The sequence below is a fragment of the Acyrthosiphon pisum genome, chromosome A2 (assembly GCF_005508785.2).
Source record: "Acyrthosiphon pisum isolate AL4f chromosome A2, pea_aphid_22Mar2018_4r6ur, whole genome shotgun sequence".
NCBI lineage: Eukaryota > Metazoa > Arthropoda > Insecta > Hemiptera > Aphididae > Acyrthosiphon > Acyrthosiphon pisum.
This window is the reverse complement of record NC_042495.1, coordinates 77,516,183-77,544,145: the sequence shown is the minus strand read 5'-3', so window position 1 is coordinate 77,544,145 and position 27,963 is coordinate 77,516,183. Positions and strand designations below refer to the sequence as shown.

Genomic DNA, 27,963 nt, shown 5'->3' with positions numbered 1-27,963 from the left:
ATATAAGAACTTATAGAAATATAGACTATAGTTAATCCACCTCCCCGGCTCCCTCCTCCATTAAAATATATCTGTTAAGTCCTTATCAAGTACCTTGGTTCTTTATTCATAATTTTTGTCTCCAACTATAAACATAAAGCTAATAATAATTGTTAAAATATGAAATACTTGTTTAAATTGCTGACAACAGTGAACAGACTCACCCAGCAAAAGCGACCACCGGCGTAAGGACAATGTCTGATACTCTGATTGCCTATTGAATACATCTTAGAAAAAGCACACTTTCAACTTTCTTAAATAAGTATAATATATTCAACTACTGAGGTATAATAAATACGGGTGGATGTGTGGGGATTTTAATAATATAATATCGCAATTATATAAGTATCGCAATAAAACACAGTTCATTTAACAATAATTAACGATTTCTAATCATCACTATCTTATTACAATTTTAATCTTGTTTAATGACAGCGTTACCTATTTTAAATCTTACATTTTATAGATATATGTTCAATATTGTTTTGAGTATGATACATTATATAGTTAGGTACATGTGAAACGGATGTTCGATCATAAAAGTAAGCACTTACATAGATATATAATTGGATGTGTAGTAAATATAGCCATGTAGGTTCTCATAAATTATTCGAGGATACGGTAAGAGAAACAATAATTAAATAAAAATTATCTTCGTATATTTTCTGGGGTGAGTCAATTGATTCTATGGATAGCGTTTATTATAATTCATAATATCTATGTTATATTCATAATTATACCTATCAATCTACAGGATTAAACACGTAGGTATATATTTGACAATTTTAGTTTCGATAATTACATATACAATTTAATAGTTTTGTACTACTTCAGTATACTGCTTGTATCAAATCTAATTACGGAGGAAACCGGGAAGTAATGCACAACGCTGCACAAAGCTCTTCTCAGTTCTTATCATGATATAAATTTTATATATTATATAGGAAAATCGAGAAATTGAGAATTTTTAACAATTTAAGAGAGAATAGGAAAGCGCTGACGAACGAATTTTTTCCGAAATCGTTTTACAAGAAATCTCTGTTCCGAAAATCAAATCAGATTAACCTATTATTATAATATACAGTATATATTAAATGTGTAGGGGAAACCTGGGTAAGACGGGACACCTAATACTTAAACTCATATAAAATAAACAATTTATAACTTATCATGTTAAAAATGTTTCCAAGTCATTACAAATATTATGACGTACCTTAATATGCAATAACAATTCCAAAAACTGTTTTAGGAAAATATTGAGAATTTTTTTAACTGTTTTACTCAAAGTGTCTCGTCTTACCCTGTTATCGAGGTAAAATGGGACACGACATGTTCAAGATGGGACACATATAATAATATAAGAAATATTCATTATTATTTTTTAATAATATTGTATTACATAATTAATATAATATAAAATAACAAATTATAAAACAACTCCAAACATTGTATCTTATTACTTTAGGTATAATAATAAAATAACGGTAAATTAGAATTTAAATTTAAACTTTCATAAAATAATAAAAACAATTCCTTCCAAAGTCAATCCTAATGACTTTTAGGTTACACATAATATGAAATAACATAAGTAATAATAATAATAAATAACATAAGTTTTATAATATTATTATAAAACTTTTTCAAACATTTTATCCTATTTCTTTAGGTATAATAACAAAATAACTGTACAATTAGAATTTAAGTTTTAACTTTCATAAAATAATAAAAACAATTCCTTCCAAAATCAATCCTAATGACTTTTAGGCTACACATAATATAAAATAACATAATATAAAATAACTTTTTCAAATATTTTATCCTATTAGGTACTTTAGGTATAAAATTATAATTTAAAATGTATAAAGAAATAAAAAACAATTTGTTTCAAACTTAATCCTAATGACTTTAGGTTATACTGATATTGAACTATTACAAAATAGTAAATACCAAGTGAGGACAAGATGGGACGTCCCATTTTACACCTAATAAAATGTCCCATCTTGCCTCATTGTGCTTTATATTACTTAAGTACATTTAAAATCAAAAATATCAATCGCAGTGTATTACAATTGAAACCAGTAAACGCGCAATAAAATTTACAACAATACTAGTGTACCGGAATAAAAAATAATTAAATATGTAAGTACCCAACAACTTCGATGTAATGACGAAAATTTACATTGTCAAACGACTTTTTTTAAAATCATCTTGTTTTCGTTATCAAACATAGTTATCATTAATGTGAAACGTTAAAATAACAGTGTTACCAACACTGAAAATAAGTGTTCCCGAGAGATATTGTGTAATTATGTTAGTTATTGAGATAATACTATGTCCCGTCTTACCCGATGTCCCGTCTTACCCAGGTTTCCCCTATATGCACGCGCGTGCGTATATATAATATAACCGCTTAGAATTTTACGCCTAAAGGGCTGAGGTCCGAGGTAAATGGTCTACAGTTGTGTCGAGGCACACGTATGATATACCTACTTTATAATGTATATATGATGTATTATTATGTATATCTATATACCATATGTACACGATATATATTATGCATGTGTATGTACAAGTTTACGCGTACACGAGTACACACAACACCACGCGTATAATGACACGACGTGTACAAAAGTCATTATATGTAGGTAGGTATTATATACTATAATAGATAGGTATATTAGACACAATTTTGATCGTTTGGCAATGCTCATTAATATTGTTGTACTATTTTTTTTTTTTACCTGAGTTTTATAACTGCATAAAAGATTATATATACTAGGTATATTAGCGATTATTTTTAATTTACCTCTCGTCTATTAGTCGTCACAATATCGACACAGCTGTAACACGCTATAGACGACAAGTTTCCAAAATTAATACTCGCGCTCCACAGTATAATAATATTATCAATAAATATTAATACATTTATAACACTGGAGTATAAAGATTTGTTATGTTTTTTATCAACTGGATCTACCCCGACATACTATATATATACGAACAACACAGCATCGCGTTTTATTCGTTCAATGTTTTTTATAGTCTTCAGTATGACAAAATTGTAAGTGCAATGTTAATTTTCAAATACATAAACTTTCTTGACGTAAGACGTACAATATTATATTGAACACCAATCTGCGAATAGATATTTCCAATGTTGATCATAAATAAATAATACAATCATTAATAGTGCAGGGCTGGATTTTAGTTAAAAGCTTAAAAAGTTGTGCCAAGAGAAAAAGTTTGGAGATAGATCGGTAATTAATTAAGTATGTTATATTATTATAATAACTATAGGTTCATGAATCCAAAAATATGTTAGGATCATTCAAACTATAATTGCACAATTCTAGAAATAAATTAGCTATTATATTTGTATTTAACATATTTACTCGTCTGGTGCCAACAGCTGTCTGAGAGACGAAAGTTATATCTGTATGGCTATATAATATGTATCGAGTAAATTATTCGTTAGTGCTTGTGGAAAGAAATATTATATATTTTACGTTAAACGAACGAAAACAAATTATCCTTATTATAGTAGTGATTTTTTTGCAGTGCCTTAATAAACGTCAATACTTCTTGTCTGTCGATATAAATAATTATTGAATTGGTAACTAATAGTTATTCTTATTTGTAATGTGTATTCACTATTCACTGTTGAAATAATCACCCTATGTGGTACTTATTTATGATGACAATGTTGTATCAGTTTCCTCACCACCTTCGATATTATTAATACTAAACGACATAATATTATTACATCGTCCATATTGTATGACACATGGCGCGTTTTTTTTCTTGTGGTATCCCCGATAGGCCTAGCTCGTAAGTGAGAGCCGCGAACGCCGATCGATTACAAATTACAATTATAATTAATTATGTAGATTTGTATAATATTGATTAGCAAAAATTGTACTTTTTACGTATGTACCTATCTTATACTCTTATACATCAACATAACATAATATATCATAAATATATAAATATCCAATTATGGATTGAATAGGTTTTAATTGGTTTTAATTTATGATTTTTAGTTTTGTTGCTGCACGAAATTCGTCCATTTCCAACTTACTTAATTTGTATTTAAATGTAAATTGTAAACTTTTGTGGGTAGAGATCGGGTACCTACAATTATTGGCAGGTTATCCTTTTTTACTCTCTGAATTTAAAACGACCGTCGACCGTGTGACGGAGAGCAGGGAATAATTATTTAATTAATTAATTTTAAAGGATGTTAGCCTTCCCGGGGTACTTATTTAAATTAAACTCCGTCCTAATACTATAACTAAAATTGTATTATTATAAGTATTTATTATACCTATTTTACTTATTATTGTTTATTAATTTATATTTATCATAAGTTTAATATTCAACATCCTCATGATCACAGATCCAAGATGATCCAAGATAAAGATGTCGCAAGACATCCTCATAACATATATATATAAAAACGTAGCTTAAAGGTAGTGGACAGGGTTTCTCAGCAAAACCAGAGAGGGCTATAGTGTATGGCAGGCGCGGATCCAAGGGAGAGGGGGTCGAAGGGGGCGTACAAAAAAATCCCTAAAATAGGTTTGTATAATTTATATAATATATTGGGTTTTTGATTATTTTCGTGGTTCATTACAATTACAAAATACAGTATTAGAAAATATAAATTTACGAAAAATAAAATAATATAATTTTATATGTATTGTGTGCGAATGTGTAATTGTGTTAGGTTCTGTGTTAATTTGTTATAGGCTTATAGCTAAATTGCGTTCCGTCATCGATCGTCGTCGATAATAAACAATTTCTTGTTATCGACGACGACAATATTAGATTGTCGTCGTCGATAACTATTACCCGAAACTACTATTATTTTACCCGAAACCAAATATCAATACCAAATATTATTATTGTACCATTATGGCATTATAAATAAATAAAATTATCGGTAAGCTCTACATAGAATCTATAGTGCCCTAGTATGACTTGCCGTCGTCGACCATCCTTACCGTTTTCATTTCTAAAGGAAAAAAAACATTTCAAAAATATAATTAATAATATTATTGAAAACCGACCGTCCATCGTCAATCGTCGGCCGTCACACATCATTCCATTTATGAAAAGTGGTATTTTTTTGCATTCGGCAATCGGCATTGCATTACCAAGCGTGAAATATAATGTACGCTGTGCATAATATCTTGTATAATATTATACTAGACGTACCCTGTGTCTACGTTGTGTAATAAAACGGTTTTTGCTGGAGCCCTGGATGATACGATTTTAAGGACAATTTTGCGCGCCCCCCCCCCCTGTAAAATATTTCTGGATCCGCCCCTGGTGTATGGTGGGTGTATGGGTATAGTATATGAGTTTATGTGTATTTACCGTTTTACTGTGTAAGGTTTCTTGGTAGATTAAATGTTGCTGTATAATAAAAATAGTAAATTAAAATTTCAAATAATAAAAACATAAATTAATTACAGCATATATGGATTATAACGAAAGAATAATTGTAATGGTAATATATACGAAACTATATAATAGCCCAAAGGTGCTACTTGGTTTAGGTACATATAATTCAACTTGACTGAGCTAACTGAGACTAATATAAAAATAATTTCTTACTATCACATGGACTCAAATATTTTCCATAATGTTTAATTGTTATGAAACATTAAGCCGTTGTGAGGTATCTAGATGGCAGATACATAAAACTTTTTCGAATCTGTGTTCTGAGAAATAAAAGCATTATTTGTTCATTAACAATTGCATTCATTGTTGATATGTGTAACATAATATATTTCATGTTGATACATGAAACTAAAACAGTTTAATTGTTTTATATTGAAAATAAAAATAACTTATATTAATCCTTCATGATCAAAAAGTAAGCAAGAAAGTTCAACGAATTTTGGAAAACTATAAGAAATTATAAATTAAAACAGCAATCGGAAAAATATAAATTTAATTGAATCATGAAAGTAAAAACAGATGTTTATCGTTTCAATGTTTTTTGATAAAAATTTAAACAATACTACCAAATGCTGGTGACACATCTTGGCATGTTGCCCATGGCCCATTAGAGTACAAAAGTACATACTATACATTTATTCATTATATTATACTAATTATACTTATAACCTATATCAATATAGCATGTAATAATAAGTGCAGGTCTATATCTGTTTGAAAACTCTATGAACAAGTATTAAGAATACCTTTATAGGAAAATACATTTTATTTTTATACAGTTATACCTAGGTACAAGGAATACAGTTAGAATTGGAAAGAGTGAAGACGATTTGTTTGTGATAAGGTGCTGCAGCACAAAACCTAATTCACATGTGCCACATAACCTTGAAACTGTTCATGTTCACACTTTAGGAAATAACTTACTCAGAACTACTTATAAACGCAGCACTGTGATTAACAATTAATTTCAAACAATTTGGTCGAGGTGGACTACAGGGGCTAACTGCATACACACATAATTTGCAAAGAAAAAGGATATGTTATGCCGATTAAACAATTTTTCATAAATTTAATATGTAGGTATACCTATAAATTATATAGTACATTAATACAGCAGCGTCTTTATAGTTTATTAGACACTTTATTTTCACAAGAGATTTGCTCGTTCTTTTGTATTCATAAATCGAATTATGTATAGGTAATATAGTACGCCTTATACTGCGCCTTCCTTACTGCACGGTTATTCAAATTAATACGTCTCGCTAAACCATCCGACGTAAAATAAAAAAAATAAATATTTGTAAGGTCGTTTCAGCGTGTAAATAATAGATACGCACTTCAACCCAATATTGTGCAGCTGTGACACGAGATTTTTCTTTTTTTTTTCTATTGAAAAAAATTGTAAAAACAAATAATTACATTTTGACCTTCACGGTAGGCAACTATAATACTACCAACCACCCATAACATATTTGTTTGAAAAAAATTTTATTCACATCTTGACGTAGGTACCTCTATAGGTACACATTATTATAGAAGATGACTATAGAAGATTTTCGCTATAAATGTTATTTGAATATATATTATATATGTTATACAAACACAGTGTTCACTATTCAGTGCATACCTATATATGCAAACAGAAAAAACACGTATTTTTCTATTATCGACAATGACGAGAAGCGTACCTATATATATATTATATGCTTGAAATATAGAATTATTATACTGTACATTAGTTTATATAGGTACATATTATGATTGTATAGTAAACGCGACCTCTTCCATTCGATTACAGATAATATATTATAGCATGCAGTGGCTGCGGTGCAAATAATATGTAGATAATAAATATTTAGTGATTACTAATTATATTACATTATAAGAAACAGCATAGAGATACACATAACTGCGCGAAAAAAGACGACGTCAGTGCAATGATCATTATTGTGTATACATAATATTATGTAATATAAGTTAATATGGGTACCTAAATACTCAGACCACAAACGACAGGACTATAGGATCACACAAATATTGGGCCCACGCCGTTTTGTAATTATTTAACGATAAGTACAGAAAAAAATATCCAATTTAATTTTCAAAAATGTTAAAAATATAGGTACCTATACTTATGCTTACATAATATTATAGAGCTTAATTTTCTACTTAAAATAAATTATTAAATTTATAAAATAATATGTATTTTTGTATTTGATATATTATTGTACTAACGTATGTAATATGTGTTCAAATTAATAAACAGTGTTATCTAAAGGTTTTTGTGCCATTCGCGATCGCCGTGTACGCGGTCAATCGTAACAATAATGTTATTGTCGAATTATGCTTTTCTAAAAATGTACACACGTGGGTCTGGAATTATATAGGTACGTCAAAACAATATGACAGTCAACGACGAATTCTACGACGAAATCAATATACATTTTAGGTAATATCGATCATTATTATTATATTGTTATTATGTTCGGAGCTTCGGACGTAGTAGGTGACACTGTGCGTACAACTGCAAGACGCGAGTGAATGATGTTTATAACTTTACAAACTGTAGTTAAAAGAAGGTACAACTTACAAGGTTTTAGTAGAGACTATATTATTATAGTTTTCATTTTCATTTAGCGAATAGTTTTATATCGTTTAATATAAATTAAAAAATTGAAGAATTATTTAAAAATCAAAACATTTTGTATTATCCTGTTTATTTATCTGAAGCCCCGTAATATATTCCGCCATGAGCCTCCAAATAGCTAAATCCACACCCGTTTTGTGAACGAGTATAACATATTATAATATTATGTATCATATATTCATGGCACTTCTACACAAATATATGCACATATCTCATAATGTCATAAACTTATTGTAATTGTATTTAATAATATATAAGACGAGCGAAATAATTTGATTAAAGTATATTCATATGTATACACCCACCTTTACTTCCTAAAACAATTATTAATAATAATTCCATTAGTATAATTTTTACTATGTAGATACAATATACAATAATATAATATAATATAACAGTGTATATAATAATAATAAAAATGTGTAATTTTATTATATTGTATATTTTTGAATGCATTATGGAATTTTTATAAATTTCTTAAGGCCGGGTTCCACTATACACGTTTGCCGTGTAGGTACACGAAAAATGTTCAGCTATGTCCAACAACACGGTATCGTGGTTAATCGTGTGGTAATTTAACCTAACCAACCAATCACAGCAAATGATTTTTATGCACGTACACGCGTACGTGTATAGACGTATATAGTGGAAACCCGCCTTTATTGTGCATATAAGTATAGGTACCTACTAACCACTACCTAGGTACCTACATATTAAATTAAATTTTTAAAAAATTATTTTCTAATATAATTAAATGTTGGAACTTGTATCAAAAATTAAATTTATTGTAATTTTTTTTTTTATTCTTTATACCTACTGATAAATTGTGTCGAATAGGGGGACGGAGTGGCCGAGTGGACTAGGCGTCGGTTGTGAAGCGTACCTACTAACTCGATCCCGGCTACGGGCAGCATTTTGCTTCGGGCAGTCACGGTGTCCGGAGAGAAAGGCCACCATCCCCACCCGCGGGCATGGCAGATACCTACGGGTGCCCATACTTAAAATTCTGCCAAACTCACCGTTCCAAACCTTACCACCACCGCAATACAACCCTACAAACAACTAATGGCCATAAATGCCGGGCTCAAGGATCAATAAAAAAAAAAAAAAAAAATTGTGTCAACATACCTACTTCATATTGTTTTGACAATGTTTTATTTCTGAAATTTAACGTCACTTCTGCAGCTGCAATATGAGCAGCAAACAATTTGCCCACTGCTGACGCATACAACTGCAGTATTGCCAGAATATAAATAGTACTCATTTATACCTTATTCGGCTATAATACCTATACGTGGACTATGCACGAATAGGGTAATTTATTTTAATATATTTTCATGCGATATGTAAACAGATAATAGCGTGATTATAATATCTGCAGAAAGGTAGAGTAAACAAAAAAAAAATAATAAAACAACATCTTTTTTTCTACGAAAATTGCACATTTATTCGACGAACATTACACTGCACTTGAATATTATACATATAGGTTATATATAATACAAATTCTACGAACACAATAATTACAATCGAAATGATAATACCTAATAATAATAATAATAAATAAATAATAATTATATTCACCTTTTTTCTTCAAACTGTTACATGAGGAATATTGGGGTAACAGAGTTATAACTTTTTAAGTCATTTATATGAATATATATATATTCTATGAATAAAAATCATAATAATAATGAGTGTTCGCAGTTTACATAATATAAATTATACATATTATGTATGAGAATAAGGTTAGGTTCCACAGCGTGGGCAGAAAACGAATCGGTATATGAGTTAATATTAATTACCAATCATCGGAAATATACACCTATAATAATATATGTCCTATAATTATTACTACACATTAAAAACTACATCACAGAATAACGAATACTAAAAACTACAATTCTATTTGCTTATATAATATAATAATATATAAATATTATAATGTATATAATATATATATAGGTTCAGTACGTCATTATTTTATAATATTATAGTGGGCATATATATATAATATTTATATTTAACACGATCATAATATATTATGTACAATGTCATAATATACTGAAAATGGGTTATATTATCATATATATATTTAATAATGATGGCTAATTTGTACAGACCTTACAGATAGGAAAAAAAAAAACAAATAAATTATGCATATATAATTTAAGAACAACGGTTAAAACAATATATATATATATATAGGTACGCATGTACACATAATTAACCGTAATGAATCGCGTACATTACGTAAGTATATATATATATGTACATAGTACCTATACCTAGGTTTATATATATGTACATAGGAAAATCTATACGTATTACGATAGGTATATTAGGTATATAGTGTATGGAATAAAAAATTGTCGCCGCGAGAGTGTGCGCACGCTACACGAGAGTAGATATTATCATTATCGTCATCATCGTGCCGAGCGCAAACGCCGCGCCACGCTTATCCAACAAAATATAATAAGACGTATAATACCTACCTACGAATTCAAAGTGCGGTCGGTCAAAGTGCGACTTATTACCGAACACGTGACTACATAATATTATAATATTATGGTACCTATACTGTGGTCTAAAATTATATTAACATTGTATATAGACGGGAAACGCTTATACTATATTATACCTATATATTAGTTGTGCGGAAAATAAGACGCCGCGGCGTACCGTAAATAGTGTTGTTGTTGTTGGTGGTGGTGCTGGTGCAACTGTTGCAGCTGGCTGTGGTGCATGTGGTGTTGGTGGTGGTCTTGAAACGCGATCGCCGCGGCGGCCGCCGCGTGATGGAAATCGTACGGCACCATCAACGGCGCCCGGTACGTGGCCGGCACGATGGACGGGAATCGCCGTAGAATGTCGTCGTCTACGTCGTCGTCGTCGTCTTCGTCGTCCGTGTAGTCCACGGCGGCCAGCGGCTGCGCCGGTGCGGTGGGAGACGTGGCCGACAACGGATCGGGTCCGATTAGGCTCTCGATGTCGAACGGTCTTTTGACCGCCGGCTTGGTTGTGCAAGCGGTGACCGCGTCCACGGCGATGATGCCGTGTCGGTGGTCATGATGTGCCGCAATGTTACGGCTGCGGCTGCGGTGGCGGCGTCGACGGCCGCCGCTACTACTGTCGTCGTAACAGTGCAGCTGATGGTGATGGGGAGCGGCCGCTGCACCGTGTTGAGACGACGGTGGCTGTGGCTGCGTCGGAGGTGGCGGGCTACCGGCCGACGACGAACACGGCGAAGACGACGACGCGGATGACGCACCCGACGACGAAGTAGCCGCCAACGACAACGATGAGGCCGCCGACATGGATGGATGGTTGCGCTGCATGTGCACCAAATTGTTAGCCAGAGCGATCAGTTCGTTGTCCAATCTGAATATAATATATGATAACCATTAGAATGAAGCAATATTTACAAAATATTCATATTATTATATGGCTGGCATATTTTATTATTATTTAATAATATATATCTAAAATTATAAATATATTATAAGTTAAGGTATATCTCAACTTATGTATATATACATTATTTAATATCTTAGGGGTGTGTCTGATAGGGAGATGGGGCTTGACTGAGGCATATATCATTATTTATTTAATAGATACCTAAATGCAGAAGTGTACTTAGGTACTTGTACCTATAATTATATCTATATGATATTTCATATTATTAGGCACCTATTGTGTAGTCGGTACATAATTGTAGGTACTATAGTACCTAGTGCCTACATCATTAGATATAGGCACAGGTTGGTATTGGTAATATTGTCATAATGATCAACATCAAAATAGATTATCCTTATAATCATAATATATACTTTGCGCACCTGTCTTTGTCGGACTTGACCAGCTTAAATCTTTTGCGGCGCCGTAACAGCGAACCGTTCTCGAACATGTCCAGGGCGGCCGGGTGCAGAGCCCAGTACGCACCTTTGCCCGGTCTGTCCGGCATTCGCGGGATTTTCACGAAACAGTCGTTGAACGACAGGTTGTGTCGGAGTGAGTTCTGCCAGCGTTGCGTGTTCCGTCTGTAGTACGGGAACTGGTCGCTGATGAACTTGTAGATGTCGGACAGCGGAAGCATTTTCTCGGGTGAACTCCAAATGGCCATGGCCGTGAGCGATATGTAACTGTACGGTGGTTTTTGGTCACCGTACGAGTCGCGACTGGGCCGCGGCATTTTTCAAAACTTTTATGCTTACAATATTTTTGTTATTTTAATATTATATATACCCACTATAGCTGGTATATACGTTTTAATGAAACACACAATAACTGTTCCACGGTCGATTGGTTTTGCATAAAATGTTCGCGACAACAACGCGCGAGGACGACTGCAGTGTACAATATTATATTCTATTATACGGAAATATGATAACACAAACCGTCGTCGAAAGCAATTATTATTACCGAAAAGCACACGAACAATATTATTATTATTATTATTATTATTATAACTATGATAACGCGTACGGAATTAGAAAACGACTGCGACGGCGTTCGAGTGCGGACTGAACGGATGCGGCGCAGTTGTGGCGGCGTGGCCGGCGGACGTCACGGTTAGAACAGGTAAGCCCGCCCAATGGCACGCCGGTGCGGGACTAATGGCCCAGGAGGCGGCCGCTATCTTAGCGCCGCCTTCCGTCCCCCCCGCCCGAAAACTGGTCAAAGATAAACGTGACCTGCAGTGGTGGGGAGGGTTTTTTTCCTCCTCCAACAGAAATATAATATCATCAAAATCGTCTTCTCCTCTCCACGTCGACCACCAAGACTAAGCGCTGAGTAGGTACGTTTTTCTCGCACTCTGCCGCCCGCTAATAATAAATAATATTAAACGTTTGGGACGATAATCGCGCTGGATGGAGGGCTCGCGCGCGCCTCTCTCAAAAACAACAACACTCTGACATACGTTCATACTAATAATAATAATAATAATAAAATATGTTTTATTACATTTTATGATTATTTATACTAAAATCATGCGTGGCCAGACTTTTGCAATAGTAAGTGTAGAAAAACTTGAAATGTTCAAAAACGTCTTGAAAATATAATAATAAATATAATTATAGTTAAATAATGTTTATGATTTTTAAATTTTAACTGAACCAGACATCCGTGATCTCTCTTTCGACTATCCAAAATGAATGATTAATTTAATGTTTTTAATAAAATTAAATATTAAATTTCTTTATTTACAGTTTACTGCAGACTACATGTAAATAAAACGATTTATATCGGTATATATATATAGATACCTATGCTTTGAACTATAATATAGAGACGGTGAATTGCGGAATAAGAATCCCCAACCTTAGGAAAAATGATACCCAGATAACAATATTACTCACAAGTCACAATCGTCAATCACATGAAATTGATTGATCAAATATTTTTTAAAAGCTATAATTAGTGTAGGTAATTACTACATGATTAATATTTAATTACAAATATGCACTAGATTTGGGTACCTACTTATATACTATTATCACGAAATAAATTAATATTTAATAAATAATGTTCAAACATTAACAATAATATTTTTTTTTTTTTTATAAATTGCCCCTGCAAATTTGGCCATTGGGTGGTTCTAAAATGTGGTGGATGGTACTGTAGCTTTTTGTAATCACGAGTGTTTTAAGTTGAGTAGAATTTCAAATTAGGCACCCGTAGGTTTCTGCCATGCCCGGTCGGGGGATGGCGGCCTCTCTCTCAAGACAGATGTCTGCCCGGAGAGAAGTGCCACCCGTGATCGAGATTCGAACCAGCGACGATGCGCGTCGTAACCGACGCCTTAGTCCGCTCAACTACTCCGTTCCCAAGAAATAATATTATTTTGTATTGTACCACGATTTGAAACAACAATATTAATGGTTCTTTTATAAGAATAGGTAGGTTCATTAACTATATTGTTTGATAATTATTTGTATTATATTTGACTCGAGCATTTGAAATATTTTTATTTTTTATTTTATAATCTTCATCAAGTACCTAATTTTTTAATAAATTAACACATTACACACTTTTTAAATTCGTATTCCACAAATTGTAGTCCCTGCAGCTTCACTATATTATGTGAAACAAAAGGTAAATATCGTCCCCGTTCATGCAAAACACACCAAGTCCAAAAACATGAATCAGCTTTTGAAATTTTTTCAAACTTTAAATGTATACCATATGTAACCAAATTTTTTTCTTTCTTTTTTTAATTGAGTTTCCCTTAAGGGAAGTAGCTGTTAATGAGTAGTTGTAAATAATATGACACTGTGAAATTTATAGCTCTTATTATTGTTAAAATACAAATTTCTAAGTCGATTTTTGGACTTGGTGTACTTTGCATAAATGGGGACGATATATAGGTAGGTATACCTACTACCTATATAGTATATAATATATATTATATAAATCTAACATTTTCGAATTTTTTTTTTTACAAAAATTTAGATAAGCGTTGCCGTAATCTAGTGACTAGATTTTCACATAAATATTTTGTTGATAATTGAATTAACATTTTTATTGCTTTTTCACTCAACAATGGATATTCATTTTTAACGTACAGCTAAAAATGGAATTTTGATTCGGCAATAATATATATATATAGTCATTAGTCGCTGAGTAAAGGTCTCGTAACACTTTATAGTTTTTTTTTTTCTAAAGATAAACCTTCGGCATCAAGGCCATTGGGCAATATATATATATATTACAAAAAGTTATGTACTAAGAGATAACAGTTGTAGAATTAGTATATTATACAATGAACAGGAAACTTAAATTAATTTGAACAGTCCAGTTTGTTGAAGGAAAGTGATTATGTTGGAAACTGGCAGGTTGGGTCCAACTGTCCAAGGCATTCAAACAGGTCTTCCGATAATTGATTGCTGTCCCTTGCATCGCGGTATGTAATACACTCGGTCATGATGTGTTTAATTGTTAAGTTGACACCACAGGACGAGCATATGGGAGGTTCCTCGCCTGTCATCAGGAATCCGTGGGTGAGTGGGTATAGTTTTATAACACACGATAATGATGATTGTATTATTATTTGCCGTTTACAATACACAGCAACATGATACAATATTATACTTTGTCATATAGTGATTATACGATGACACGCGCAAGCTGGAAGGTTAATAAAATAATATTGCAAGTTATTATAACAAATTCTTCGGCGGACCACCTAAATTTTCAGGCGGATCACCGGTTGGCGACTAGATTACCATTATAACTTGATATTCCAAGCCCAGTTTGAGCGGTCACAACACGTTTATTATCCTTCAATATCTATGTAACTTAAACGGTTCTCGAAAACTGTTTTCAATCCCCTTGCTAGTTAAAACTAACATTTTCAAAAATTTTTTTTACATAAATGTAGATAAGCGTTGCCGTAAACCACCCAGTTTTGTGTTTATATTCGATCGAAAATCCTACAATGGCAAAATTCAAAAACGTCAAAAATATGTATTTATTGACAATCAACTAGTGTCACCAGCTCTGTTAGGTTCGAAAAAAATTTGCAATTTTGAAATTTCTTTTTTTTCTATGACTATATTGCCATTAACTTGATATTCCAAGCCCAGTTTGAGCGGTCACAACACGTTTATTATCCTTCAATATCTATGTAACTTAAACGGTTCTCGAAAACTGTTTTCAATCCCCTTATTGCTAGTTAAAACTAACATTTTCAAAAATTTTTTTTTACATAAATGTAGATTAGCGTTGCCGTAAACCACCCAGTTTTGTACACCTCCCCTCCTAACAAGAGAAAACTCGATCCCCATGTCCGTGCTGCGGTAACGTTATCCCAGCACTGCCCAGGACCAATTAGTATCAAATCAAAATTTAACTCATACAGAGTATTATGTACTTTATTTTGTACAATCTTGTACAGCCAAAATTAAATTTTGTACACCTCCCCTAACACGATAAAACGCGATTTTCACATGCCATGCGGCGGTAACGTTACTCCAGCACTGCCCATACAACTGGAGTATATGTAAATGGTTTTGACAAGGTTTACCTCAATATTAACACTCACCCTTATGTAATGTATTCTACATATATTTTGAAATGTAATTATATGTAAAAATGTCCAAGAAACAATATTTTGGGGTACTAAATACTAGTATGAAAACATTGTCTAGTTCACAATTTTGAATTTACATTTACGTCATCACAATTTAAAAAATAAAAAAATTTGGGGTAATATATTTTTAAACAACTATAACAATTACTTGGAGCATAATAGACCCATATATTGTACTCAAAACGTGCTAAATCTATTCAGAATCTATTAAGAAACAAAATAGATTAACAACTTTGATTGTACTTTCATTTTTGAAGATGTCAAGGAATATCTGCCGTACGCTCTTTAAAACTAAAACAGAATAATTGAAGATATATTTTGATCAACATCAACTAAAATATTATTCTGACAACAATCATGAAAGAATATTAAACGTACAATGTATGATTTTAAGCAGAATGTGTTTTTATCAACAACTTAAGATTGTACCTAACCTGTTTACATTTACCCCAGTTGACCATATGTACTTTATTTTTTATAACCAAAATAAAATGTTGTACACCTCCCCTAACACGAGGATACATGATTTTCCCCATGTCTGTGCTGTGGTGAAATATGTATTGCTGTAGGTACAAGTATTCGCTAGTCATATTTATTTTTCAAAATGAGTACAATGTTAATTGGGTTATAAAATAAATTTAAAACTAAATTTTAAAAACTTGTTATCTTTATTTTTTAAAATGGTTGCTATAAAAATTAATATTGTTGGTAGTGTTTATAATTTTATTAAAGCGTATATATTAGAACTTCGACATTATTTTTAATGTGCTTTGGTTGCGTAATAATATCTTTTAAATCATCATACACTTCCCAATACTGAATTGTTCTACATGCATATGCCTTATAATGTTCACTTGTCACTCTTAGTCCTGTACGTAAACCACTACTAAATACAACAATCCCCCTATATTTAATGTTTTTGGTATATCATCCAATGTCCACATTAATTCTCCAGCGTAATTTTGTTATACTTTACTTATTAAATTAATGTCAGGAAAACTTCTTGATATTTCAAGTTCTATACAAAAAAAATAATTAACAATTATGTATAAGCATTAGTTTTTAAGGTGCAATTATAACCTAACCTTTTGGAAGAGAAAACAGCTCAATTATAACATTTGTTTTAACATTCATTGTAATGTTTCTTACTGAATTACAGTTGAAAAAAATGGTAAATTCAATTTTTAAAAAATATTCATTTCTTTTTGTATATCTATGTTTCTATCAATAGCAGTGTATGTCACAACTTCATTACTTTGTTCCATGGAAAATTCTTCACATGTGAAATTTGTACATCGATCTATCTTTTTGTAAGATGGCAGGTTTTTTAATAATTTATGATCTGCAGAAGACAATGTATCCATTGCATCAATTGTACTAAAACCACCAGATAAAAACCTTAAAAAAAATCATTAAAAAATCTGCATTAAATAAAATAATCAATAAAAAATCATTTAAAAATCTGTATTTAATAAAAACTCTTTCTATCATATCTAATTTCTTTCATACTTAATTTCTATCAACTTAATTTCAATCATCTAATTTCTATCATACCTAATTTCTATTATACTTAGTTTCTATCATACTTAATTTCCATCATACTTTCTATAGTACTTAATTTCCTTCATACTTTCTTTCATACTTAATTTATATCATACTTTATTTTTATCATAACTTAATTTTCTCATACCTAAATTTATCAAACTTAATTTCTATCATACATAATTTCTTTCATACTTAATTTTCTCATACCTAATTTTTCTCATACTTAATTTCTTTCATACTCAATTTATGTCATACCTATTTTCTATCATACTATATTTCAGTCATACTTAATTTTCTTCATACTTTCTATCATACTTAATTTCTATCATACTTGATTTCTTTCATACTTTCCAGTTTCTATTTAATTTTTATCATACTTAATTTCTTTCATACTCGATTTATGTCATACCTATTTTCTATCATACTATATTTCAGTTATACTTAATTTTTATCATACTTAATTTCAGTCATACTTAATTTTTATCATACTTAATTTCCTTAATACTTTCTTTCATACTTAATTTCCTTCATACTTTCTATCATACTTTCCATCATACTTAATTGACTCAAAAATCTGACCCCTCCAATCGTTTGTGCTCTGTTAGTGCTGTTCGTGCCGGGAAAAGGACAATAAGACCTCGGGACAATAAGACCGCGCGTTCTTTTTGTCATCCTTTTTAAACCTATGGTCATTTTGTCTCAATTCAGTTTTAAAAAAACAGGGACAATAAGGCTGCGCGGTCTAATTGTCTTAACTTTGGTCTTATTTTCACCTGTAGTTTTATTTTCCAAGGTCTTATTGACGCCTTATTTGATAAAAAAATCAATAAAAAATCAATATTTTATAAAAAAAAATTACGTAAAAATAATTAAAAAATCTGTATTTTATAAAAAGAATCTTAAAAAAAAAATCATTATCTCATGTAATTAACATTTTTGATTGGAAGAAGTTTTAATATTTATATCACATTTTAGTTTATATTTATTTGTTTTATATATGATCATTACATATTTTCTGTACTAGCATGTATCAATAACCATACAATTTAAATCAGGAAAGTTTTTGTAATACAGAAACTTATTGTAGGTACACAGGTATACAACTCGTCGTACCCACTTCTATACCCTAGCTGCTAGGGCCTAGCAGCTATAGTAACATAGGTTAGGTTACTAGGTACTAGTAGCATAATATTAGTTATTTGTTATAATACGTATGTATGTTTTTTAGTTTATTACTATAGTCAAGGCTGGGCAAGTTAATGATTTTTTTTAACTCAGTTAAGTTAAGTTAATATGCACCAATAACAAAAAGTTAAAAGTTAAAAGTTAATTTAACTATAGGTTAACTCAGTTAAGTTAAAAGTTAATACACACTTTTTGTTAACTTTTTATTAAGTTAAAAAAAAGTTAATTTGTTTATACAACGCTAACGTACTTAATTTTTTTCCAACCCAAAACTAAATTATAGATTATAGTGTTTATATTTTATACAGTGTTTCCATATTAGTTAAATTCGAATTATATACTTTTTTACTTTAAAGTTTAAACAATTCACGGTACATTTTTTGACATGAAAACGAAATATACTGAAGTAGTGAAATATGATAAAATTAAAAACAAAATAAATTAACTTAACTTACTTCTTGAAATGAAAAATTAACTCGTTAATTTCACGTTAATTAAAAAAGAAATTTAGTAAGTTAACAGTTAAGTTAATGAAAATCCAAAATTAACTAGTTAAGTTAATAAGTTAATATAAAATTAACTTATTAACTTAACTTTAACTTTTTAACTCGTTAATGCCCAGCCTTGACTATAGTACGTCATTATAACCATAATGGTAATTTTGGGAATGTTTAACTTAAAAATTGCTAATGAATAGTAAGTTAATGTAATCATAAATGAATACTAGATAAATACATTTTGTCTACCAGAGAATGTTCAACATTTTAAAACAATAATAAATAAATTTAATGATTTTTTTTTAACTCGATTAAGGTACGTATTTTTTTTTTTAAATTAAATTAAAAATTAAGTTAATGGACATTTTTAATACATCAATTAAGTTTAAAATTAAGCAAGGTAAAAATTAAATTATTAACTTACCTTACCTTATTTTGGTTTATGGAAAGAATTGTGAAAATCGCGTTTTCTCGTGTTAGGGGAGGTGTACAAAATTTAATTTTGGCTATCCAAAATTGTACAAAATAAAGTACACAATACTGGATAATTTTGACATTCAGTTTCAAACTTGGCAGTGCTGGGGTAATGGTGCTCTAATATAGCACCATATATATTTTTAAAGCAATTTATTAGTTATCTAATATGCTTTTTCCAATTTTCCTTAGGTACTTAGTATCTTTATCCTCCTTTTGATTCCGTATAATAACATTAAAATATAATTATATAGGTAACACGAGTTATTTATAATATGTAATATAATAGCTATAAGTTCTTCAGTTAGAATTATTTTTTATAAGTTAATATAATCAAAATAAGGTACCCATATTCATAAAAAATCAAAATATCGAATAGGTACTCAATATGATTAAGTCAAAGGTGATAAGTACCTATATATTTATATAATATTAAATTATAATATGTGGTTGTAACAGTATAACACGAAAAAAACGATATCTCTGTTATGTAATAATAATATATATAGGTAGTATAATTACACCGGGCGTATTATATATTATACATTGTGAGTAATCGATTTATAAGTTTATATAATAGGTACCGCTACGTATATCATATTATAGTCTAAAGCTGAGCAAGTTAGTCACCTTTTTCAACTAGTTTAAGTAAAGTTACTTTAATATAAAAAGTAACCAATTTAGAATATATATATATATATGTTTGTTCTAAAATTTACCAAAATTCTAACTTAGTTAGAGAGAAGTTAGTTTGGTGAAAATGGTAATTGAAGTTAGTTGTAAAAGTTAGAAGTTAGTTTTTTTAGTTTAAAATATAAATTTGTAAAACCGGTTTTTTCAAATGTAATGTATTACATAAATTAATTATTAAAGAGGTATATTTAGGTAAGTAACTAACTTGAACTATTGGTGAAGAATAAAAATTTAATTGATTAACTGTCAACTGATAATTTGATCAAATATTCAAATGTTTCAAATAAGTAGATAATAATTTTAATCTATTGGAATATCAGTCAATAAAATAATATATATATAGAAAGTTTAACAAAATAAGAAATTTAAAAATTAAATAAATTACAAAAAATTACAAAAAATTACAAAAAAACTAGTACCTAAAAAACTACTTATTTTTTTAACGACTTAGATTAGATTATTTTACACATTAAATTCAACTAGTTAAGTTACAAAGTTATAACTAACTAGCTAAGTTGGAAAGTTACTTTCTAACTTAAATTTAACTTTCTAACAATAGTTAGTGCCCAGCTTTGTAACTGTGCGTATTAAATATTAATATACATTATACTATTGTGTAAAGCTGTAATGACGGTTTTTTTTAACACAGAACATTAGGTAATGAATATAGGTCCCCATAATGTAGGTATAATTCGATAACCTTTTCTTCAATTACTGCCGCAGTTCAATTCGTATGAGACGATGATAATACTATGATCGGGAGAAAAAATAATACACTTTTTGCATGTACGACCGCAACTACTCAGTTATTATTGTGTGTGTAACACAATACGCTCTGCAGTGGATACGTATAGTATAACAATATAATTGCAAAAGGTAAGTACCTCCTAATATAGGTAATAATATTAATTATTATATATATAGAAGAAAAATCAACGTTCGGAAATTTACGCTAAAATAATATTTAATTTAGATAATTCCAATTTTTTGAGAGTACTCAAAGTGATAAAGACCACTTTTTTAAATAGGTAGTTGCTCACATTTTTTTCATGTTATTTAAAACTATTTGGACTATACGGCTTCTTGTGAGTTATGGGCTTTTTATTTCTGTAAATAACAATTTTTTAAATCGAAATTTGAACAAGTGATTTCTCAGTTTTTCTCAGTTTTTCTCCTATATGTGATGAGAATAATAATTATATAGTAGTATTATATAAAACATTTTAATATAATATTATGAATACCTATTATATCATTTTATTTATTCATTTTTCGGTATTTAGCTATTTAGAAAGAATTTGTCCCAAATTACATATTTGGTGAAGTGCTCGCACATCAATTTTTTTCGAATACTTTGTATAAGTAGTAAGTATACCTATGCCTTCTTAATAATATTAATATTATATTATAACCGACAACAGTAGTCCTACAAGTAGATACTTATCTTTCATATAGGTACATAGGATTTAGGTATACCGCGGGCAGTGAAATGAAGTGCACACGAATACTATCACTGTCGTCCTCGATGGGGTTGGCTGTGATCGCGATAACGGCCCTACTCCCGTACGATACCACAGCCGCGTTGATAGACCTGTGTCACGGTTATCGGTATGGTGTGACAACGTGCTGGGTCCCGACACAACGATTCGAGGTTTTCGACGTGCACAAGGGATCGGGACCGAACGGAGCTTACACCACGGAGAGCTTCTCGACGCCCGAACACTGCGGCACTCATCTGGACTCGCCATTTCACTTTAATCCAGTCGGATGGAAACTGGAAGACATCCCGCTGGACCGAATGGTGGTCGAAGGTAACTGTGGTTACCGTGCTAGCTAGGGACGGTGGCAAAAATTATGATCTACTTAAATGGTTTGACACACCATATTTAGAATTATAGACTCGGTATCAAGGAAAATATGAAACAATCAAATTGATAATGGATGATAAACTAAAAATACGCAACTACAAAACTTTCTTTTGGCAATTAGCAAGTAAAAAGATGTAGCGAGTAAAAAAATGAAGATTATAATTTATAAGTTAACAGTGTTAACACAGACAATTTTTACTCGCCAAAAGAAAGTCAATTCAACACCAATTTTTTTACTTATTTAATTATTACTAATTTACATCAGTGGCGTAGACAATGGGAGGACGTGGTGGTCAAATCCCCCCCACCCCATTGGCTTTTTATTACCTAAGTAAAATGTTTTGAGAGGGTGGGAGATTTTCCAATTTTATCCTCCCATTTAGCTATCTCGTTTTTTTTTTGATCCCCCCTTTCAGAAATCATGTCTACACCACTGGTTTACATTATGTCATTATATGATTAACTGGGTGTACAAATTGTTTTTTTTACTTATATAGGTATAAAGGTTTAACATTATCTTGCAGCCGACTATAGGCGACGATAATTATTGATTCTCATTTTATTAAATACTCTCCAAAAATCTGTAAGATTTTTTCATTGATATTTAATATAATTTATGAAAATTTTTAGTGATAGATCTGTCTGTAGTCGGTGAACAATCTTTGTGTATATTAACAATGTATTCTAATTTATTATAGAAACTGATTAACTATATAATAACCTTATATGTATGTTTGTAAATATAGGCGTACACGTGAACGTAAGTAGCGAAGTCAACGGAAACGGTGACTTTTTACTGACTGTCGGTCATTTGAAAGCTTGGGAACAGGCCAACGGCCCGATGCCCAATCGATCCGTGATATTGGTGAACTTCGGTTGGGCTCACAAATTCGGTGATCGTCAGTCGTACTTCAACGGACTACGCGAACCATATAGGTATAAAATACATCATCATTGTTCATTAGTCATTACCTTTATATTGGCTGCAGTTTCAAGGGAAGAACACGTTTTTAAATTTGAATGCTGAAAGTGTATAGGTAGTGCCTATATAATAAAAATGCTATTGTCAAGCGCAACTAAAATATTACATTATTTAGAGAATAGGTAGAGGTACCTAAATCTTTTTGGAAAATGTATAACGAGCCATAAAATATATACCCACGCATATGATTTCATAAATCTTATTATATATCGCTGCAGCCCATATTTTTTCCCCCTACACGTCTAACACTCGTCGGCGAAACCTACGTGACATAATATAGGTAGGTATATACAAGGCATAATATCGCAACCACCTATTATATATATAATATATATATAATATGTATAATATATATGTCATATTGTATATGGGGTTATGACCCTAATAAAATATAATTTTTTAAAACATAGGCCAATATTTTTAAACATTATTAGGATCTGTTGACATTTTACCCGATAATTGATTGTCCTATAGGCACTACGTTTAATCCGGGAAAAACAATGTACTTATACCTATAACGATGAATTGGTCACCTGCAGGTTTCCCGGACTGTCCAGAGACGCGGCCCAATGGATTGTCGACTCCGGCAAAGTGTACGGCGTCGGGGTGGATGGTCCGAGCGTGGACCCCGGAAGGTCGACGACGTACGACGTGCACGGGGTGCTATCCAAAGCCAATCTGTACAACCTAGAAAATGTGGCATTGAACGGCACGACGCTGCCGCCGAGAGGGTTCAAGCTGGTCGTCCAACCGGTCAAGATCGTCGGCGGCACCGGCGGCCCGGTCAGGATATTGGCTTTCACGAACGACCCGTTCAAATTATTATGATCGCAACCATGCAACGGCGCGATAGAAATTTTTGATTTTTTTCCCTCGCCGTTCCGTCCGCGACAACTGCACGACTGCACAACTATAATGTAGAGGCAAACTGCAAGGCTGACGGGATAACCGGTGGGCCACTCCTCAAAAATATAACTTGTTATTACTATATACCTAAATATAATAAAATCGATATAAATATTTTGTATTTTCTTATCACAACGCGCGAGATGTGGAAAATTGCTTATATTTAGGTGATTGAAATTTTAGATTTTAGTTCGGCTGATTGCCCACACCTCGAGGGCGTAGATGCGTGATGCTGGCACCCGCAAGTTTGAATTTCAACTCAAAAACCACATCAGTAATTGTTATACAATTTGTACAAATTTGTAACTACAATTCCAAAATTTGTCTAAATTGAAAATCAAAAAACCTAAATATCAAATAAAGATTTTTTTGTTTAATATACATTTTTCTTATTTTAAGATCAGATTTGGATTTGTTTTATTGAATTAATATTTTTTTTATTTTAATTCAGTGTATGTTTTTATAAATAAAAAAATAATTCAAATCTGTTTTCAAAATTCTTATCCATATATTAGATCAATTGGTATGTTTGGCAAAAACACGTATAAAAATCGTCATAAAAATGTATATTTAAAAAAAAAAAAACTTAATAGAATTTAAATAAAAATAAAAAAACCTTAATAAAAAATCTATATTTAATTAAAAAAACTTAATTTCATAAAACATTTATATTAAATAAAAAAAAATGTTAACAGGCAGATTACCTTAAGGTATTTTTAGTTATAGTTACCTAGTATATTAAAAAAAGTTGTTTTTTGTTATTTGTATACTATTTATGAGTGGGTACATAAATAAAAAAGTTAGACAAAAATATATTTTTTTTATTTGGCCACTTCAAAAATAGATTTATTAATTATTTGAATTTGCTAACCATTCGTTTATTAACTGTGCTTGTTTTGAGACAATTTTTTTTTTATAACTTTAATAAATTATATTATAATTTATAAATTAGTACCTATTATAAATTATTTTTGAGTTAGGTATTATTGATTAATAATTCATAACGTTGATAAATAAAAATAATTTTAAAAAAATGTCAGTTATAATTGATGGTACTTACTACCATCGGAAATTCGAAGTTATGAAGTAATTCGAATGGGGGAAGTTGCAAATTTCGAATAATTTTGGAATTGTGGTTACAAATTTGTACAAATTGTATAACAATTACTGATGTAGTTTTTGAGTTGAAATTCAAACTTTCGGGTGCCAGCGTCACGCACCTTCTCGGCGTCAATGCATCATCAGAAATTAATATTTATACCTATCTAGGGCGTGGATTTAAATACTAATTGAATTTTAACTGAATTTTCTTAAACATTAATTTCCAAGCGAAAAATTATTTTCGTACATCATTACATCAAAGAATTGAAAAATGAAAACTTTTATTTAAAACCTTTTTTTGTTTTTTAGGATATTTTTTTTAGCGTTTTTAGGACATTTTTATAGTTTGAAGGCAGTTGAAAAGCAGTTTAAAGATCGACCTATGTTTTTCATTTATTATGACTCAGTTATAGACTATAGAGTATACCTACCTACTCTATTACAATAGAAAATAAGTAATACATTGTACTCTGTACTTTAGATAAATTACTAAGCATAGTGAATCTTAAGTTGTTCCCTCAAAACATTTGAAATTAGTAGAGGACGTAACCCCCATTTATTAATACTTTGTGTACATATATATTTATGTTTTTCCATTTTGTGATGATGATGAAATGACTAAGGCCGGTCGAAATATAGTTGCCCCAGTCCGCCTCTGCTGCACGTCATGCATAGAAGACATACGGGCTCTAAATAAAATAAAACCATGTTCGTACCTACTATAACCACCTATAGATGTTCCAATTTTGTGACAACACTATTTAATTTTTTTCCGCTGACTCACTGATTTGGAATAGTGGTTCCTCTAATACTTTCACCGTGCAATAAGAAAGGATTTGACGAAATTCGCAATTTAAAGAGGTGCTCCAACAGGGACATTGAGGTTCACAATGGAAATTTTAAATTTGATTTTTATTTATTAATAGTTGCCATTGGTTACAGTCTACAGAAGAAATTATTATTTATTTATTACTATAGCTGATCCCGCGCACTTCGTTGCCCGTAAAAAATGACAAATCTAAAAAAAATTGTTCAACTCCTTTTGAATGTAACTCGTTGCAGTAAGTGCAATTCAGCCACCCTAGTAGGCAATCCGAATATGTGGGATCGCGGACAATGTGCGACAGCATGTCAGCATATCAAGTAGGCAATCCATCTGCCCGACCTGCCGCAGGATTGCGGAAACCGCCGATGAGCGACTATAAGTACAACTCAGCCAACTTTCAAATACTAATTTCTACTAATAATTATTTCTCCTATAATCAATAGCAACAATTTTAAACCAATGGCCACTAATAATTATTATTATAATAGCTATAAAATCCATGGCAACTATTTATAAACAAAAACTTCCATCGGAAATTTCAAAATCCCTGTTTGATCAGCTCCCGGGGTTGGTCCTCTCCCTTTTTAAATTAGCCTATCTTCTGCTCAGAGGTCTAATCTATCTCTGTAACGAATTTCATCAACATCGATCCAGCCATTTAGGAATGCATAAATGACACACAGACAAACATTAATTTTGATATATATCGTATAGTTTGGTTATTCTGATATGATATGACCTGATATGAGATCTTCTATATAAGTGATATTAAAAAAATAAAAACGATATTGCACAGCCAGAGTTCTCCTTTAAATGTGGTGAAAATGTCGTTTCTTAGATATAACTGTAACCTTCTCGGTTCTTTCACGCGCAAAACAATTTTTACTAGTTTTACTAGTTTACATAGTTTTGCTATGCCGTACGTGTGTAAAACGGAGACAAAAAATACGGGTGGAACGTCCTCTTAACTACCTAATATTAAACTATAAGCTAATATTAAAGCAGATAGTTTAAATTGAAGTACAGTTATTAATATAATTTCTAAAATTACATTACCAAACTAAACTTACCTATTTTGTATACTATTTACTATACCACTTTTACTTTAATATTCGTTTAACAAACAAGAAACATTTTTTCTCATATTATTAATCCATCGTACATCAAACCACAATCTTGTTTGTCTTTCTTGAATATTATAGCCTATAGGTACCTAGATAGAATAAATGTCCAAACGCAAGAATAATCAGTTGTATCAATCACATGATGTGTTCTTGAAAAATTATTCACTAAAATAAAACATTTAAAATGTATATTAATTTTCGTAAAATAAAACTAGGTAGGTAGGTGGGTAGGTACTAAAAAACTAATAGTGAACAAAAATTAAAACAATTGACGACTAAAAATATAAAAATATAAAAATAACAGAACTAGCTCATAGATACGTTTGTATTCAAATAACTGACTGTCTATATAAATTATAAAATAAACAGAATATTATAAATAATATTTTTTTTTTATTTTTAGAAGAAAATATACAATCTATATCATCGTGGGACATAATAAGCATATGTGCGATAAGAAACAATAATAACATGAATGGCTTGATGAGGGAGGCCCACCAGTGTGGGTACCCTTCTAA

At 30.9% G+C, this 27,963-nt stretch overlaps 2 protein-coding genes across 3 annotated transcripts; one reads left to right on the top strand and one right to left on the bottom strand.

Moving 5' to 3' along the window:
- Positions 1–9,573: 9,573 nt before the first annotated feature.
- Positions 9,574–12,733, bottom strand: LOC100159855 (fork head domain-containing protein FD4). The gene is made up of 2 exons (XM_001947106.5): positions 11,992–12,733; positions 9,574–11,533 (listed from the first exon to the last, which is right to left on the bottom strand). Exons 1-2 carry the CDS (start codon positions 12,342–12,344, stop codon positions 10,801–10,803), a joined length of 1,086 nt encoding a protein of 361 aa, XP_001947141.1. The 5' UTR covers positions 12,345–12,733; the 3' UTR covers positions 9,574–10,800.
- An 8,640-nt stretch (positions 12,734–21,373) lies between these two features.
- On the top strand, positions 21,374–24,508 carry LOC100165997 (cyclase-like). 2 transcript variants are annotated; one of them, XM_029488928.1, is made up of 5 exons: positions 21,374–21,517; positions 21,923–22,003; positions 22,094–22,449; positions 23,253–23,442; positions 24,028–24,508. In XM_029488928.1, exons 3-5 carry the CDS (start codon positions 22,128–22,130, stop codon positions 24,314–24,316), a joined length of 801 nt encoding a protein of 266 aa, XP_029344788.1. In that variant the 5' UTR covers positions 21,374–21,517; positions 21,923–22,003; positions 22,094–22,127; the 3' UTR covers positions 24,317–24,508.
- Positions 24,509–27,963: the final 3,455 nt, after the last annotated feature.